Genomic DNA, 12,864 nt, shown 5'->3' with positions numbered 1-12,864 from the left:
GTTTCAAAAAACAGATAAAGCAACCCCTCGTGGCACAACGCCTCTCCCCTATTTGACCTAGATAGTTTGTGTGTATGCATTGATATGTAGGCTACGTGTGCCTTTAAAAAATGTATGTAGTTCTGTCCTTGAGCTGTTCTTGTCTAATGATGTTCTGTATTATGTTGTTGTTGTTTCATGTGGACCCCAGGAAGAGTAGCTACTGCTTTTGCAACAGCTAATGAGGATCCTAATAAAATAAACAATACCAAATACATCTCATTCTCAAACAAAGTTGGCGTAGTCACAAAATACCCCGTTAAAATTACACTCATAACGCACACAATTCTGTGAAATAAATAACGACAGGGTGGATTTGACATGAACAGTAAAAAGTAAACATGACAGAAGGTCAAAGTCAATGAAGTTTATTGAACTTTTAGAGCAGAACGTTGGTGTAGTTGAGCAGGGTCAGGGATGAATCTGGGTTCTGTCTCTCGAAGACCATTTTCCCTTTCAACCTATGATCTGTACAGGAAAGGAGACCAATTAAAATAGACTCAGACATTTGCCCCCCAAATAATCAATATTGTGACAGAGACTGCGACACAAATTGAACAAAATAAAATATACAAAACAATGTGTCATCCATCTTGGGTATGTCATCTAATATAACATTAATGCCATAGACAAGCTTGGAGATAAGTAAAGTCATGTTCTTCTCCTGTCTCTAGCTCAACAGGACGTACCCCGTTCATCCAGCTGATGTAGGCAGACACACGGGTGAAGACGGTGGGCTTGCGGGTGGCGTTGCAGCCAGAAGAGGAAACGAAGCTGGTCACACCGTGGACATAGTACTGACTGTTGACTTGGCAGTTCAGGGGGCCGCCAGAGTCTCCCTACAATGATGGAGAGAGAGAGAGACAGAGAGAGAGACAGGGACAGAGAGAGAGAGAGAGACAGAGACAGAGAGAGAGACAGAGAGAGAGAAAGAGAGAGAGAGAAAGAGAGAGAGAGAGAGACAGAGAGAGAGAGAGAGAGACAGAGAGAGACAGCAAGAGAGAGACAGAGAGACAGAGAGAGAGAGACAGAGAGAGACAGAGAGAGATAGAGAGAGAGAGAGAGCTTCCTCAGGACTGAGTTACCAATTTGTTATTCTTACCCATATTATTGTATAACATAAAGAGTCACTGGTTATTTTTATTTTCTAAACATGTAGCTAAACTATGATATAATTCCAATGATAAACAAATATAAAGTGAATCAAGCATATCCAGTAAAACCAAGACAAATCGTGTTACACCTCTTTGTGTAAGTTTTTACAGTTTTAGAAGGACATACGCAGAGTCATGGGTTCAAATCCCAAACCGATCGGTCTTCCCCCCCTCCCCCTCCATTACACTGGTCCTACCTGGCAACCAGAGTTGGCTCCGCCCCCGGCACAGACCATGGTGGTCTTGACGGAAGATCCCCACCAGCTAGAGCTGGAGCAGGTCTGGTGGTCAACGCTGGGCAGCCAAGCCTGCTTCAGGCTGTTGGACAGAGAACCGCCGGCTACAGGGAAGACAAGGGGACACGTTAGAGGAGATAACAGAACCACCGGCTACAGGAAAGACAAAGGGGACACGTTAGAGGAGATAACAGAACCGCCGGCTACAGGGAAGACAAAGGGGACACGTTAGAGGAGATAACAGAACCGCCGGCTACAGGGAAGACAAAGGGGACACGTTAGAGGAGATAACAGAACCGCCGGCTACAGGGAAGACAAGGGGACACGTTAGAGGAGATAACAGAACCGCCGGCTACAGGGAAGACAAGGGGACACGTTAGAGGAGATAACAGAACCGCCGGCTACAGGGAAGACAAGGGGACACGTTAGAGGAGATAACAGAACCGCCGGCTACAGGGAAGACAAGGGGACACGTTAGAGGAGATAACAGAACCGCCGGCTACAGGGAAGACAAGGGGACACGTTAGAGGAGATAACAGAACCTCCGGCTACAGGGAAGACAAGGGGACACGTTAGAGGAGATAACAGAACCGCCGGCTACAGGGAAGACAAAGGGACACGTTAGAGGAGATAACAGAACCGCCGGCTACAGGGAAGACAAGGGGACACGTTAGAGGAGATAACAGAACCGCCGGCTACAGGGAAGACAAAGGGACACGTTAGAGGAGATAACAGAACCGCTGGCTACAGGGAAGACAAGGGGACACGTTAGAGGAGATAACAGAACCACCGGCTACAGGGAAGACAAGGGGACACGTTAGAGGAGATAACAGAACCACCGGCTACAGGGAAGACAAGGGGACACGTTAGAGGAGATAACAGAACCACCGGCTACAGGGAAGACAAGGGGACACGTTAGAGGAGATAACAGAACCGCCGGCTACAGGGAAGACAAAGGGACACGTTAGAGGAGATAACAGAACCACCGGCTACAGGGAAGACAAAGGGGACTAGGGTTATCAGTGGGGTTAGGTACTAGGGTTATCAGTCGGGTTAGGTACTAGGGTTATCAGTGGGGTTAGGTACTAGGGTTATCAGTGGGGTTAGGTACTAGGGTTATCAGTGGGGTTAGGTACTAGGGTTATCAGTGGGGTTAGGTACTAGGGTTATCAGTGGGGTTAGGTACTAGGGTTATCAGTGGGGTTAGGTACTAGGGTTATCAGTGGGGTTAGGTACTAGGGTTATCAGTGGGGTTAGGTACTAGGGTTATCAGTGGGGTTAGGTACTAGGGTTATCAGTGGGGTTAGGATTAGTTTTAAAATAAGATTTTATTACTCTGTTCCAGCTGGTGACCACTCCAGAGCAAGATTCATGATGAAAAAAACGAACCTGCTTAGTTAGTCACTTACATGCTTAAGACCAAGTATAAAAAAGAGACTACCCCCAAAAAACTAATTTGTTAGCTCTGTTAGTGTCATATTCAGGGTTGTGGTTAGTTATGGGTGTTATGTTAGTCTCTGGGACCTGTATGTAAAGACAATGAAATGTTGAATGTGTTTGATGTTACATTGAGATAATAGGTTACTACTGACTCTGGGTGCGTCCCCATCCGGTGATGTAGCAAGGGTTGTTGTTGGGCAGGATCTGGCCAGATGGAGGAAGAGCAGCCAGCTGGACAGCAGAGTTCAGGGAAGCCTCGGTGGACAGACGCAGCAGAGCGATGTCATTTCTAAGGAATAGAAGAGCACTGTATCATACCTGACGAGCAGAAGGTTATACATCTTTCTGATTTCTGCACTTCCTCCTAAACTTTCTATTCTCTACATATGCACTTTAACTCTAACATGGGTTAACCACTAGGAAGATAGTCTAGTGGTTAGAGCCGGTAGGTAGTCTAGTGGTTAGAGAGGCAGATAGTCTAGTGGTTAGAGAGGCAGGTAGTCTAGTGGTTAGAGAGGCAGGTAGTCTAGTGGTTAGAGAGGCAGGTAGTCTAGTGGTTAGAGAGGCAGATAGTCTAGTGGTTAGAGAGGCAGGTAGTCTAGTGGTTAGAGCCGGCAGGTAGTCTAGTGGTTAGAGGAGGCAGGTAGTCTAGTGGTTAGAGGAGGCAGGTAGTGTAGTGGTTAGAGGAGGCAGGTAGTCTAGTGGTTAGAGGAGGCAGGTAGTCTAGTGGTTAGAGAGGCAGGTAGCCTAGTGGTTAGAGGAGGCAGGTAGTCTAGTGGTTAGAGGAGGCAGGTAGTCTAGTGGTTAGAGGAGGCAGGTAGTCTAGTGGTTAGAGGAGGCAAGTAGTCTAGTGGTTAGAGAGGCAGGTAGTCTAGTGGTTAGAGGAGGCAGGTAGTCTAGTGGTTAGAGAGGCAGGTAGTCTAGTGGTTAGTGGAGGCAGGTAGTCTAGTGGTTAGAGCTGGCAGGTAGTCTAGTGGTTAGAGGAGGCAGGTAGTCTAGTGGTTAGAGGAGGCAGGTAGTCTAGTGGTTAGAGAGAAAGGTAGTCTAGTGGTTAGAGAGGCAGGTAGTCTAGTGGTTAGAGGAGGCAGGTAGCCTAGTGGTTAGAGGAGGCAGGTAGCCTAGTGGTTAGAGAGGCAGGTAGTCTAGTGGTTAGAGAGGCAGGTAGTCTAGTGGTTAGAGAGAAAGGTAGTCTAGTGGTTAGAGAGGCAGGTAGTCTAGTGGTTAGAGAGAAAGGTAGTCTAGTGGTTAGAGGAGGCAGGTAGTCTAGTGGTTAGAGAGGCAGGTAGTCTAGTGGTTAGAGGAGGCAGGTAGCCTAGTGGTTAGAGAGGCAGGTAGTCTAGTGGTTAGAGAGGCAGGTAGTCTAGTGGTTAGAGGAGGCAGGTAGCCTAGTGGTTAGAGAGGCAGGTAGTCTAGTGGTTAGAGGAGGCAGGTAGTCTAGTGGTTAGAGGAGGCAGGTAGTCTAGTGGTTAGAGGAGGCAGGTAGCCTAGTGGTTAGAGGAGGCAGGTAGTCTAGTGGTTAGAGGAGGCAGGTAGTCTAGTGGTTAGAGAGGCAGGTAGTCTAGTGGTTAGAGGAGGCAGGTAGTCTAGTGGTTAGAGGAGGCAGGTAGTCTAGTGGTTAGAGCCGGCAGGTAGTCTAGTGGTTAGAGGAGGCAGGTAGCCTAGTGGTTAGAGGAGGCAGGTAGTCTAGTAGTTAGAGAGGCAGGTAGTCTAGTAGTTAGAGGAGGCAGGTAGTCTAGTAGTTAGAGAGGCAGGTAGTCTAGTAGTTAGAGGAGGCAGGTAGTCTAGTGGTTAGAGGAGGCAGGTAGTCTAGTAGTTAGAGAGGCAGGCAGTCTAGTAGTTAGAGTGTAGAGGCGGCAGGTAGTCTAGTAGTTAGAGAGGCAGGTAGTCTAGTGGTTAGAGGAGGCAGGTAGCCTAGTGGTTAGAGGAGGCAGGTAGCCTAGTGGTTAGAGGAGTCAGGTAGTCTAGCGGTTAGAGGAGGCAGGTAGCCTAGTGGTTAGAGGAGGCAGGTAGTCTAGTAGTTAGAGCGGCAGGTAGTCTAGTAGTTAGAGAGGCAGGTAGTCTAGTGGTTAGAGAGGCAGGTAGTCTAGTGGTTAGAGGAGGCAGGTAGCCTAGTGGTTAGAGGAGGCAGGTAGCCTAGTGATTAGAGCGGCAGGTAGTCTAGTAGTTAGAGTGTAGAGGAGGCAGGTAGCCTAGTGATTAGAGAGGCAGGTAGTCTAGTGGTTAGAGTGTAGAGGAGGCAGGTATCCTAGTGATTAGAGAGGCAGGTAGTCTAGTGGTTAGAGTGGCAGGTAGTCTAGTAGTTAGAGAGGCAGGTAGTCTAGTGGTTAGAGAGGCAGGTAGTCTAGTGGTTAGAGAGGCAGACAGTCTAGTGGTTAGAGTGGCAGATAGTCTAGTGGTTAGAGAGGCATGTAGTCTAGTGGTTAGAGAGGCAGGTAGTCTAGTAGTTAGAGCGTCAGGTAGTCTAGTAGTTAGAGAGGCAGGTAGTCTAGTAGTTAGAGCGGCAGGTAGTCTAGTGGTTAGAGGAGGCAGGTAGTTTAGTGGTTAGAGAAGGCAGGTAGTCTAGTGGTTAGAGGAGGCAGGTAGTCTAGTGGTTAGAGGAGGCAGGTAGCCTAGTGGTTAGAGTGTTGAGCCAATAACCGAAAGGTTGCTGGATCGAATCCTCCGGCTGACAAGGTAAAAATCTGTCGTTCTGCCCCTGAACAAGGCAGTGAACTCACTGTTCCCCGGGTAGGCCGTCATTGAAAATAATAATTTGTTCTTAACTGACTTTCCTATTTGTATAAAGTTTTTTTTTAAATAACGAAAATTAAAAATACATTATTGTGGAATATCTACTAAATGCTAAGTATAGCTCTTGGGGCACTGTATTATAAACATACACAGCATCAAAAACATGTTTTAAAGAGCTTATTTAGCTGCTTCATGGTCTCCTTAGAATATATATATATTGTAAAAGTGTGCCATTTTACCATTGTAGTTAAATGTAGTCACCTTGGCTGACATATTAGTTCTACTGCATGTCACTTGTGGTGACATAACTTATATGTCACAGTTATGACATTATGGTTATAGTACACGTTTTTGAGGTACTGAACCATATTATACTAAAATTGCTATCAGTGAATGTCTCAGAATAAAATAATATAATAATAATATAAATAATATAATAATATAATATATATATATTTTTTTTTTAAACAATCCATTTTCAACTTTGAAAACAGGACGTACCCTCCAGCGATGTTGTTTGAGTTCCACCCATTGTGGATGTAGACTTTGCTGACGGTCATGATCTGCTCCTTACCCTCGTTGCTGTTCAGGTTGTGGTCTCCCAGAACCACACGCCAAGTCCTCTGGCTGAAGACACACACACGCAATAATACCTTGGTCACTTAGGAAGTCAGTTAGGAAGTCAGTTAGGAAGTCAGTTAGGAAGTCAGTTAGGAAGTCAGTTAGGAAGTTATGCAACATATACATATATATTATAGAGATCTTAAAGTTGGAATCTGTTGCGGTGAAACTGCCACGTACGTTAGGTCTACTTTAAATAACCGTTTTTTTTTCTCTGACATTGCACTTCGTTACACATCGTTACATCGCTACACATCGTTACACATCGTTACATCGCTACACATCGTTACATCGTTACATCGTTACATCGTTACATCGTTACACATCGTTACACATCGTTACATCGTTGCACATCGTTACATCGTTGCACATCGTTACATCGTTACATCGTTACATCGTTACACATCGTTACACATCGTTGCACATCGTTGCACATCGTTGCACATCGTTACATCGTTACACATCGTTACACATCATTACACATCGTTACATCGTTACACATCGTTACACATCATTACACATCGTTGCACATCGTTGCACATCGTTGCACATCGTTACATCGTTACACATCGTTGCACATCGTTACATCGTTACACATCGTTACACATCGTTACATCGTTACACATCGTTACACATCATTACACATCGTTACATCGTTACATCGTTACACATCGTTGCACATCATTACACATCGTTACATCGTTACACATCGTTGCACATCGTTGCACATCGTTACATCGTTACACATCGTTACATCGTTACACATCGTTACACATCGTTGCACATCGTTACATCGTTGCACATCGTTGCACATCGTTGCACATCGTTACATCGCTACACATCGTTACATCGTTACATCGTTACACATCGTGACACATCGTTACACATCGTTACATCGTTACACATCGTTGCACATCGTTGCACATCGTTACATCGTTACACCGTTACACATCGTTACACATTGTTACACATTGTTACACCGTTACACATTGTTACATCGTTACACATCGTTACACACATCGTTGCACATCGTTACATCGTTGCACATCGTTGCACATCGTTACATCTTAACACATCGTTACATCGTTACACCGTTACACATCGTTACATCGTTGCACATCGTTACATCGTTACATCGTTGCACATCGTTACATCGTTACATCGTTGCACATCGTTGCACATCGTTACACATCGTTACATCGTTACACATCATTACACATCGTTACACATCATTACACATCGTTACATCGTTGCACATCGTTACACATCATTACACATCGTTACATCGTTAAACATCGTTACATCGTTGCACATCGTAGCACATCGTTACACATCGTTGCACATCGTTACATCGTTGCACATCGTAGCACATCGTTGCACATCGTTACACATCGTTACATCGTTACATCGTTACACATCGTTACATCGTTACATCGTTACACATCGTTACATCGTTATACATCGTTACATCGTTACATCGTTACACCGTTACACATCGTTACACATCGTTGCATCGTTGCACATCGTTGCACATCGTTACACATCGTTGCATCGTTGCACATCGTTGCACATCGTTACACATCGTTACACATCGTTGCACATCATTACATCGTTACACATCGTTACATCGTTACACATCGTTACACATTGTTACATCGTTGCACATCGTTACACATCGTTGCACATCGTTACATCGTTGCACATCGTTACACATCGTTACATCGTTACATCGTTACACATCGTTACACATCGTTGCACATCGTTACATCGTTGCACATCGTTACATCGTTACACATCGTTGCACATCGTTACACCGTTGCACATCGTTACACATCGTTACACATCGTTGCACATCGTTGCACATCGTTACATCGTTGCACATCGCTATATCGTTGCACATCGTTACACATCGTTACATCGTTGCACATCGTTACATCGTTGCATATCGTTGCACGCTCAATAGAAATGCAGAGTATGAATTTCATTTATCACAACGCTGGCAGCTCATCTCCTCCGTTTGATAAAAAAATATGTTTATCAATTGAGCCCAGGGCGACCAGGGGCACTGTGTTACCTATAGCAGAGCTTTAACCTAACCTAGAGTTTCACTATAAAATCTAATGTCTTCCTTTGTCCAACCTGTCCACACAGTGAGCAGCAGTCATGACCCATCCTCTCCTGATCAGACTACCTCCACAGGTATGGTAGTAGGAGCTGCCAGACAGGTACTGGAGAGAGATCTGAGGACAAGAGAGAAAGAGAGAGGTGAGAGGAGGATGTAAAAGATGAGAAGCAGAAGGGAGGAGAGAATTAGAACAAAAAAATAATTACAAAAAAATATTTGACAAAAGTAGAAAAGTGTGTTTCATAGTATTAAACTATCAGGTGCAGCTACATCCTTGCCGGGTCCCAGGTCCCATGGCCAACTCCTCTAGTACAGAGGAACTGGGTGAAGCACAGAAAGAAAGATCTGGGCGCAGGCTAATGTTGACACCCAGAATCAAATCAGCTAGGCTGTCACGGGAGACTTCACTGGTGGAAACAGCCTGTTTTACTGCACAGAATGGTGATCATAGCAATCAGGCTGGTTCCATCAGGCTACGAGAGACTATTTTTTATTTATCCTTAATTTAACTAGGCAAGTCAGTTAAGAACAAATTCTTATTTACAATGAATGCCTACCGGGGAACAGTGGGTTAACTGCCTTGTTCAGGGGTACAATAACAGCTCAGGGATTCGATCCAGCAACCTTTTTGTTACTGGTCCAACACGCTAACCACTAGGCTACCTGACACCCCAAAGAAAAATGTTTTACCTGCCAGGGCCAGGAGTTGGGCTGGGCGACCTCGCCACCCACAACTCTTTGCTCAGCTACATCTTCCAGGCATCTGGGCTGGGGAACCAGATTCTCAGACAGCACTGGGGACAGAGGAAATACAGTTGTATATAGAGAAAAAAACAGAAAACCAAGCCATGAGATCGAAGGAATTGTCCGTAGAGCTCTGAGACAGGATTGTGTCGGGTGCCAAAAAATTGTGAAGGGTACCAAAAACATTCTGCAGCATTGAAGGTCCCCAAGAACACAGTGGTCTCCATCATTCTAGTGGCCAGACGGAAACCACTCCTCAGTAAAAGGGACATGACCGCCCATTTGGAGTTTGACAAAAGGCACCTAAGACTCTCAGACCATGGGCCCCCCCACTTCACATCCTAAAGTGCCACGTACACAGAAATGCTGGTTTTAGACAGCACTAAAAAGGCAGGGCAGGGCTCATGATTGGAGTATTCATTGCATTGTGTAATGCAGTGTAGCCTAACTTGTTTTACACCATCCCGGCAGGGCAAAAGACTCGGGGCTGAGACAAAATCATTCGGTGTCTGAAGCCCGTAAGCCCGGCTCTGGTGACGTCAATGGTGACTAGTAATAAACTAGTCCTGAACATATCTTAAACTAAAGGCAATATATTCGTTACAAATAATTCCCTAAGTTCTAGACCTCAGTTGAATCTGGTAGTGAATGACGTGGATGTAGAGTAAGTTGAGGAGACTAAACTTCTCGGTGTCATCTTAGACTGTAAATTGTCACGGTCAAGACATATTGATTAAATTGTTGTAAGGATTGGGAGAGGTCTGTCTGTGATAAGGAGATGTCCAACTTTTTTTTAACAACAAAGTTGATGAAACAAGTCCTGCAGGCTCTAGTTTTATATAATCTGGACTAATGCTGCGTGATATTGTCAAGTCCTGCAAAGAAGGACCCAGAAAAGCTAATGTCACCAGTATGTATGTTTGTCTCAAAGTAGAGGTTGACCGAGGGACCTTACAGATAATTGTATGTGTGGGGTACAGAGATGAGGTAGTCATTCAAAAATCATATTAAACACTATTATTGCACACAGAGTGAGTCCATGCAACTTATTATGTGACTTGTTAAGCACATTTCTACTCCTGAACTTATTTAGTCTTGCTATAACAAAGGGGTTGAATACTTATTGACTCAAGACATTTCAGCGTATCATTTTTTAATTAATTTGTCAAATTTTTGTAAAAACATAATTCCATTTTGACATTACGGTATATATAGGCCAGTGACCCAAACAAAAAATCTACATTTAATCTGTGTTAAATTCAGGCTGTAACAACGACAAAATGTGGAAAAAGTCCAGGGGTGTGAATACCTTCTGAAGGCACGTTAACATGAGATTAGCTATATGAATGCACATTTTTGTCTTTGCACCATGGCAAAATGTGTAGAATTGTAGAAAGTTAGCTGTCCCCCCCCCTCCCGCTCAGACCTTGCGGTCCACTGGTCTCTCCCCTATTTGACCTAGTTAACCTAGTTAAGGCATATGTATACTGTATGGTCTCCCCCCTATTTGACCTAGTTAACCTAGTTAAGCCATATGTAACCTAGTTAAGCCATATGTAACCTAGTTAAGCCATATGTAACCTAGTTTAGCTGTATGTAACCTAGTTAAGCCATGTGTAACCTAGTTAAGGCATATGTAACCTAGTTAAGTCGTATGTAACCTAGTTAAGCCGTATGTAACCTAGTTAAGCCGTATGTAACCTAGTTAAGCCGTATGTAACCTAGTTAAGCCGTATGTAACCTAGTTAAACCATATGCAACCTAGTTAAGCCGTATGTAACCTAGTTAAGCCGTATGTAACCTAGTTAAGGCATATGTAACCTAGTTAAGCCGTATGTAACCTAGTTAAGCCGTATGTAACCTAGTTAAGCCGTATGTAACCTAGTTAAGCTGTATGTAACCTAGTTAAGCCATATGTAACCTAGTTAAGGCATATGTAACCTAGTTAAGCCGTATGTAACCTATTTAAGCCGTATGTAACCTAGTTAAGCTGTATGTAACCTAGTTAAGCCATATGTAACCTAGTTAAGCCGTATGTAACCTAGTTAAGGCATATGTAACCTAGTTAAGCCGTATGTAACCTAGTTAAGCCGTATGTAACCTAGTTAAGCCATATGTAACCTAGTTAAGCCGTATGTAACCTAGTTAAGCCATATGTAACCTAGTTAAGCCATATGTAACCTAGTTAAGCCATATGTAACCTAGTTATGCCGTATGTAACCTAGTTAAGCCGTATGTAACCTAGTTAAGCTGTATGTAACCTAGTTAAGGCATATGTAACCTAGTTAAGCCGTATGTAACCTAGTTAAGCTGTATGTAACCTAGTTAAGCCATATGTAACCTAGTTAAGCCGTATGTAACCTAGTTAAGCCGTATGTAACCTAGTTAAGCCATATGTAACCTAGTTATGCCGTATGTAACCTAGTTAAGCCATATGTAACCTAGTTAAGCCATATGTAACCTAGTTAAGCCATATGTATACTTTAAGTAGTTATTTATGTATGCGTGTAAGTCTGTAATGTCGATGTTAATGTTTTTAAATGTACTGTATGTAAACTGTGAGTATTTTGTTTGTAAAGGCTTTTCATTATGTGTCAGACCCCAGGAAGAAGAGATTTCGCCATTGGCGTCAGCTAATGGGGATCCTAATAAAATCTAAATCTAGTCTATTAGTCTCAATCAGAGGGTGAATAAATACTCTGTGTAGAGATGGTTCATTTCTTCAAGGAGAGAGAATATAGAGATGGTTCATTTCTTCAAGGAGAGAGAGTATAGAGATGGTCATTTCTTACCCAGAGCTGCGAGAGCGCTCAACAGGACGAACCTCAGCATGTTTTCAGTCTGTCAGTGTCAGTCTGTCCTGATGGAATATTCCGGTCCCTGTTTTATACCCTCAGGAGACACGAGAACACCCAACCTGATGTATCTATGGTTACAAAATTCAGGTAACTTTCCCAAAATGCCACAGTTTTTCCAAAAATCCTGGTTGGAGGATTCCTGGAATCAGGAGAGAATAAGCTATGAGGGAATCTTCCACATGTCTGGACTGGCTGTGGTGTAGGTGTTTGTACAACGTCAGGGTGGCGGCAGGTAACCACCTGTGTTCTGTCCCACCATTATCTCACTATCCAAGGTCTTTGGCCTAGCCTCGCCTCACCTCACCTCACATACAGTACCTGAGGTAGGGTTAGCAGATCCAGCTGTGTTACTGTACAGTACCTGAGGTTAGGGTTAGCAGATCCAGCTGTCTTACTGTACAGTACCTGAGGTAGGGTTAGCAGATCCAGCTGTCTTACTGTACAGTACCTGAGGTTAGGGCTATCAGATCCAGCTGTCTTACTGTACAGTACCTGAGGTAGGGCTATCAGATCCAGCTGTCTTACTGTACAGTACCTGAGGTTAGGGCTATCAGATCCAGCTGTCTTACTGTACAGTACCTGAGGTTAGGGCTATCAGATCCAGCTGTCTTACTGTACAGTACCTGAGGTAGGGCTATCAGATCCAGCTGTCTTACTGTACAGTACCTGAGGTTAGGGCTATCAGATCCAGCTGTCTTACTGTACAGTACCTGAGGTTAGGGCTATCAGATCCAGCTGTCTTACTGTACAGTACCTGAGGTAGGGTTAGCAGATCCAGCTGTCTTACTGTACAGTACCTGAGGTAGGGTTAGCAGATCCAGCTGTCTTACTGTACAGTACCTGAGGTTAGGGCTATCAGATCCAGCTGTGTTACTGTTAGGTGGATTGTTCCAGGATCATTGCCTTATCTCGTGTAA

At 44.2% G+C, this 12,864-nt stretch overlaps 1 protein-coding gene across 1 annotated transcript; it reads right to left on the bottom strand.

Annotated features, from left to right (window-relative positions):
* Positions 1 to 391: 391 nt before the first annotated feature.
* LOC112221936 (elastase-1-like) lies at positions 392 to 11,989 on the bottom strand. Its single transcript, XM_024384396.2, has 8 exons — positions 11,882 to 11,989; positions 9,036 to 9,139; positions 8,360 to 8,460; positions 6,101 to 6,226; positions 3,022 to 3,158; positions 1,391 to 1,533; positions 729 to 878; positions 392 to 507 (listed from the first exon to the last, which is right to left on the bottom strand). The coding sequence occupies exons 1-8, from the start codon at positions 11,919 to 11,921 to the stop codon at positions 496 to 498; spliced, it is 813 nt and encodes a 270-aa protein (XP_024240164.2). The 5' UTR covers positions 11,922 to 11,989; the 3' UTR covers positions 392 to 495.
* Between the last annotated feature and the right edge of the window lie 875 nt (positions 11,990 to 12,864).

Source organism: Oncorhynchus tshawytscha, linkage group LG02 (genome assembly GCF_018296145.1).
Source record: "Oncorhynchus tshawytscha isolate Ot180627B linkage group LG02, Otsh_v2.0, whole genome shotgun sequence".
NCBI lineage: Eukaryota > Metazoa > Chordata > Actinopteri > Salmoniformes > Salmonidae > Oncorhynchus > Oncorhynchus tshawytscha.
Note: the sequence above shows the minus strand (reverse complement) of the source record. Positions and strands in the feature narration are given on the sequence as shown.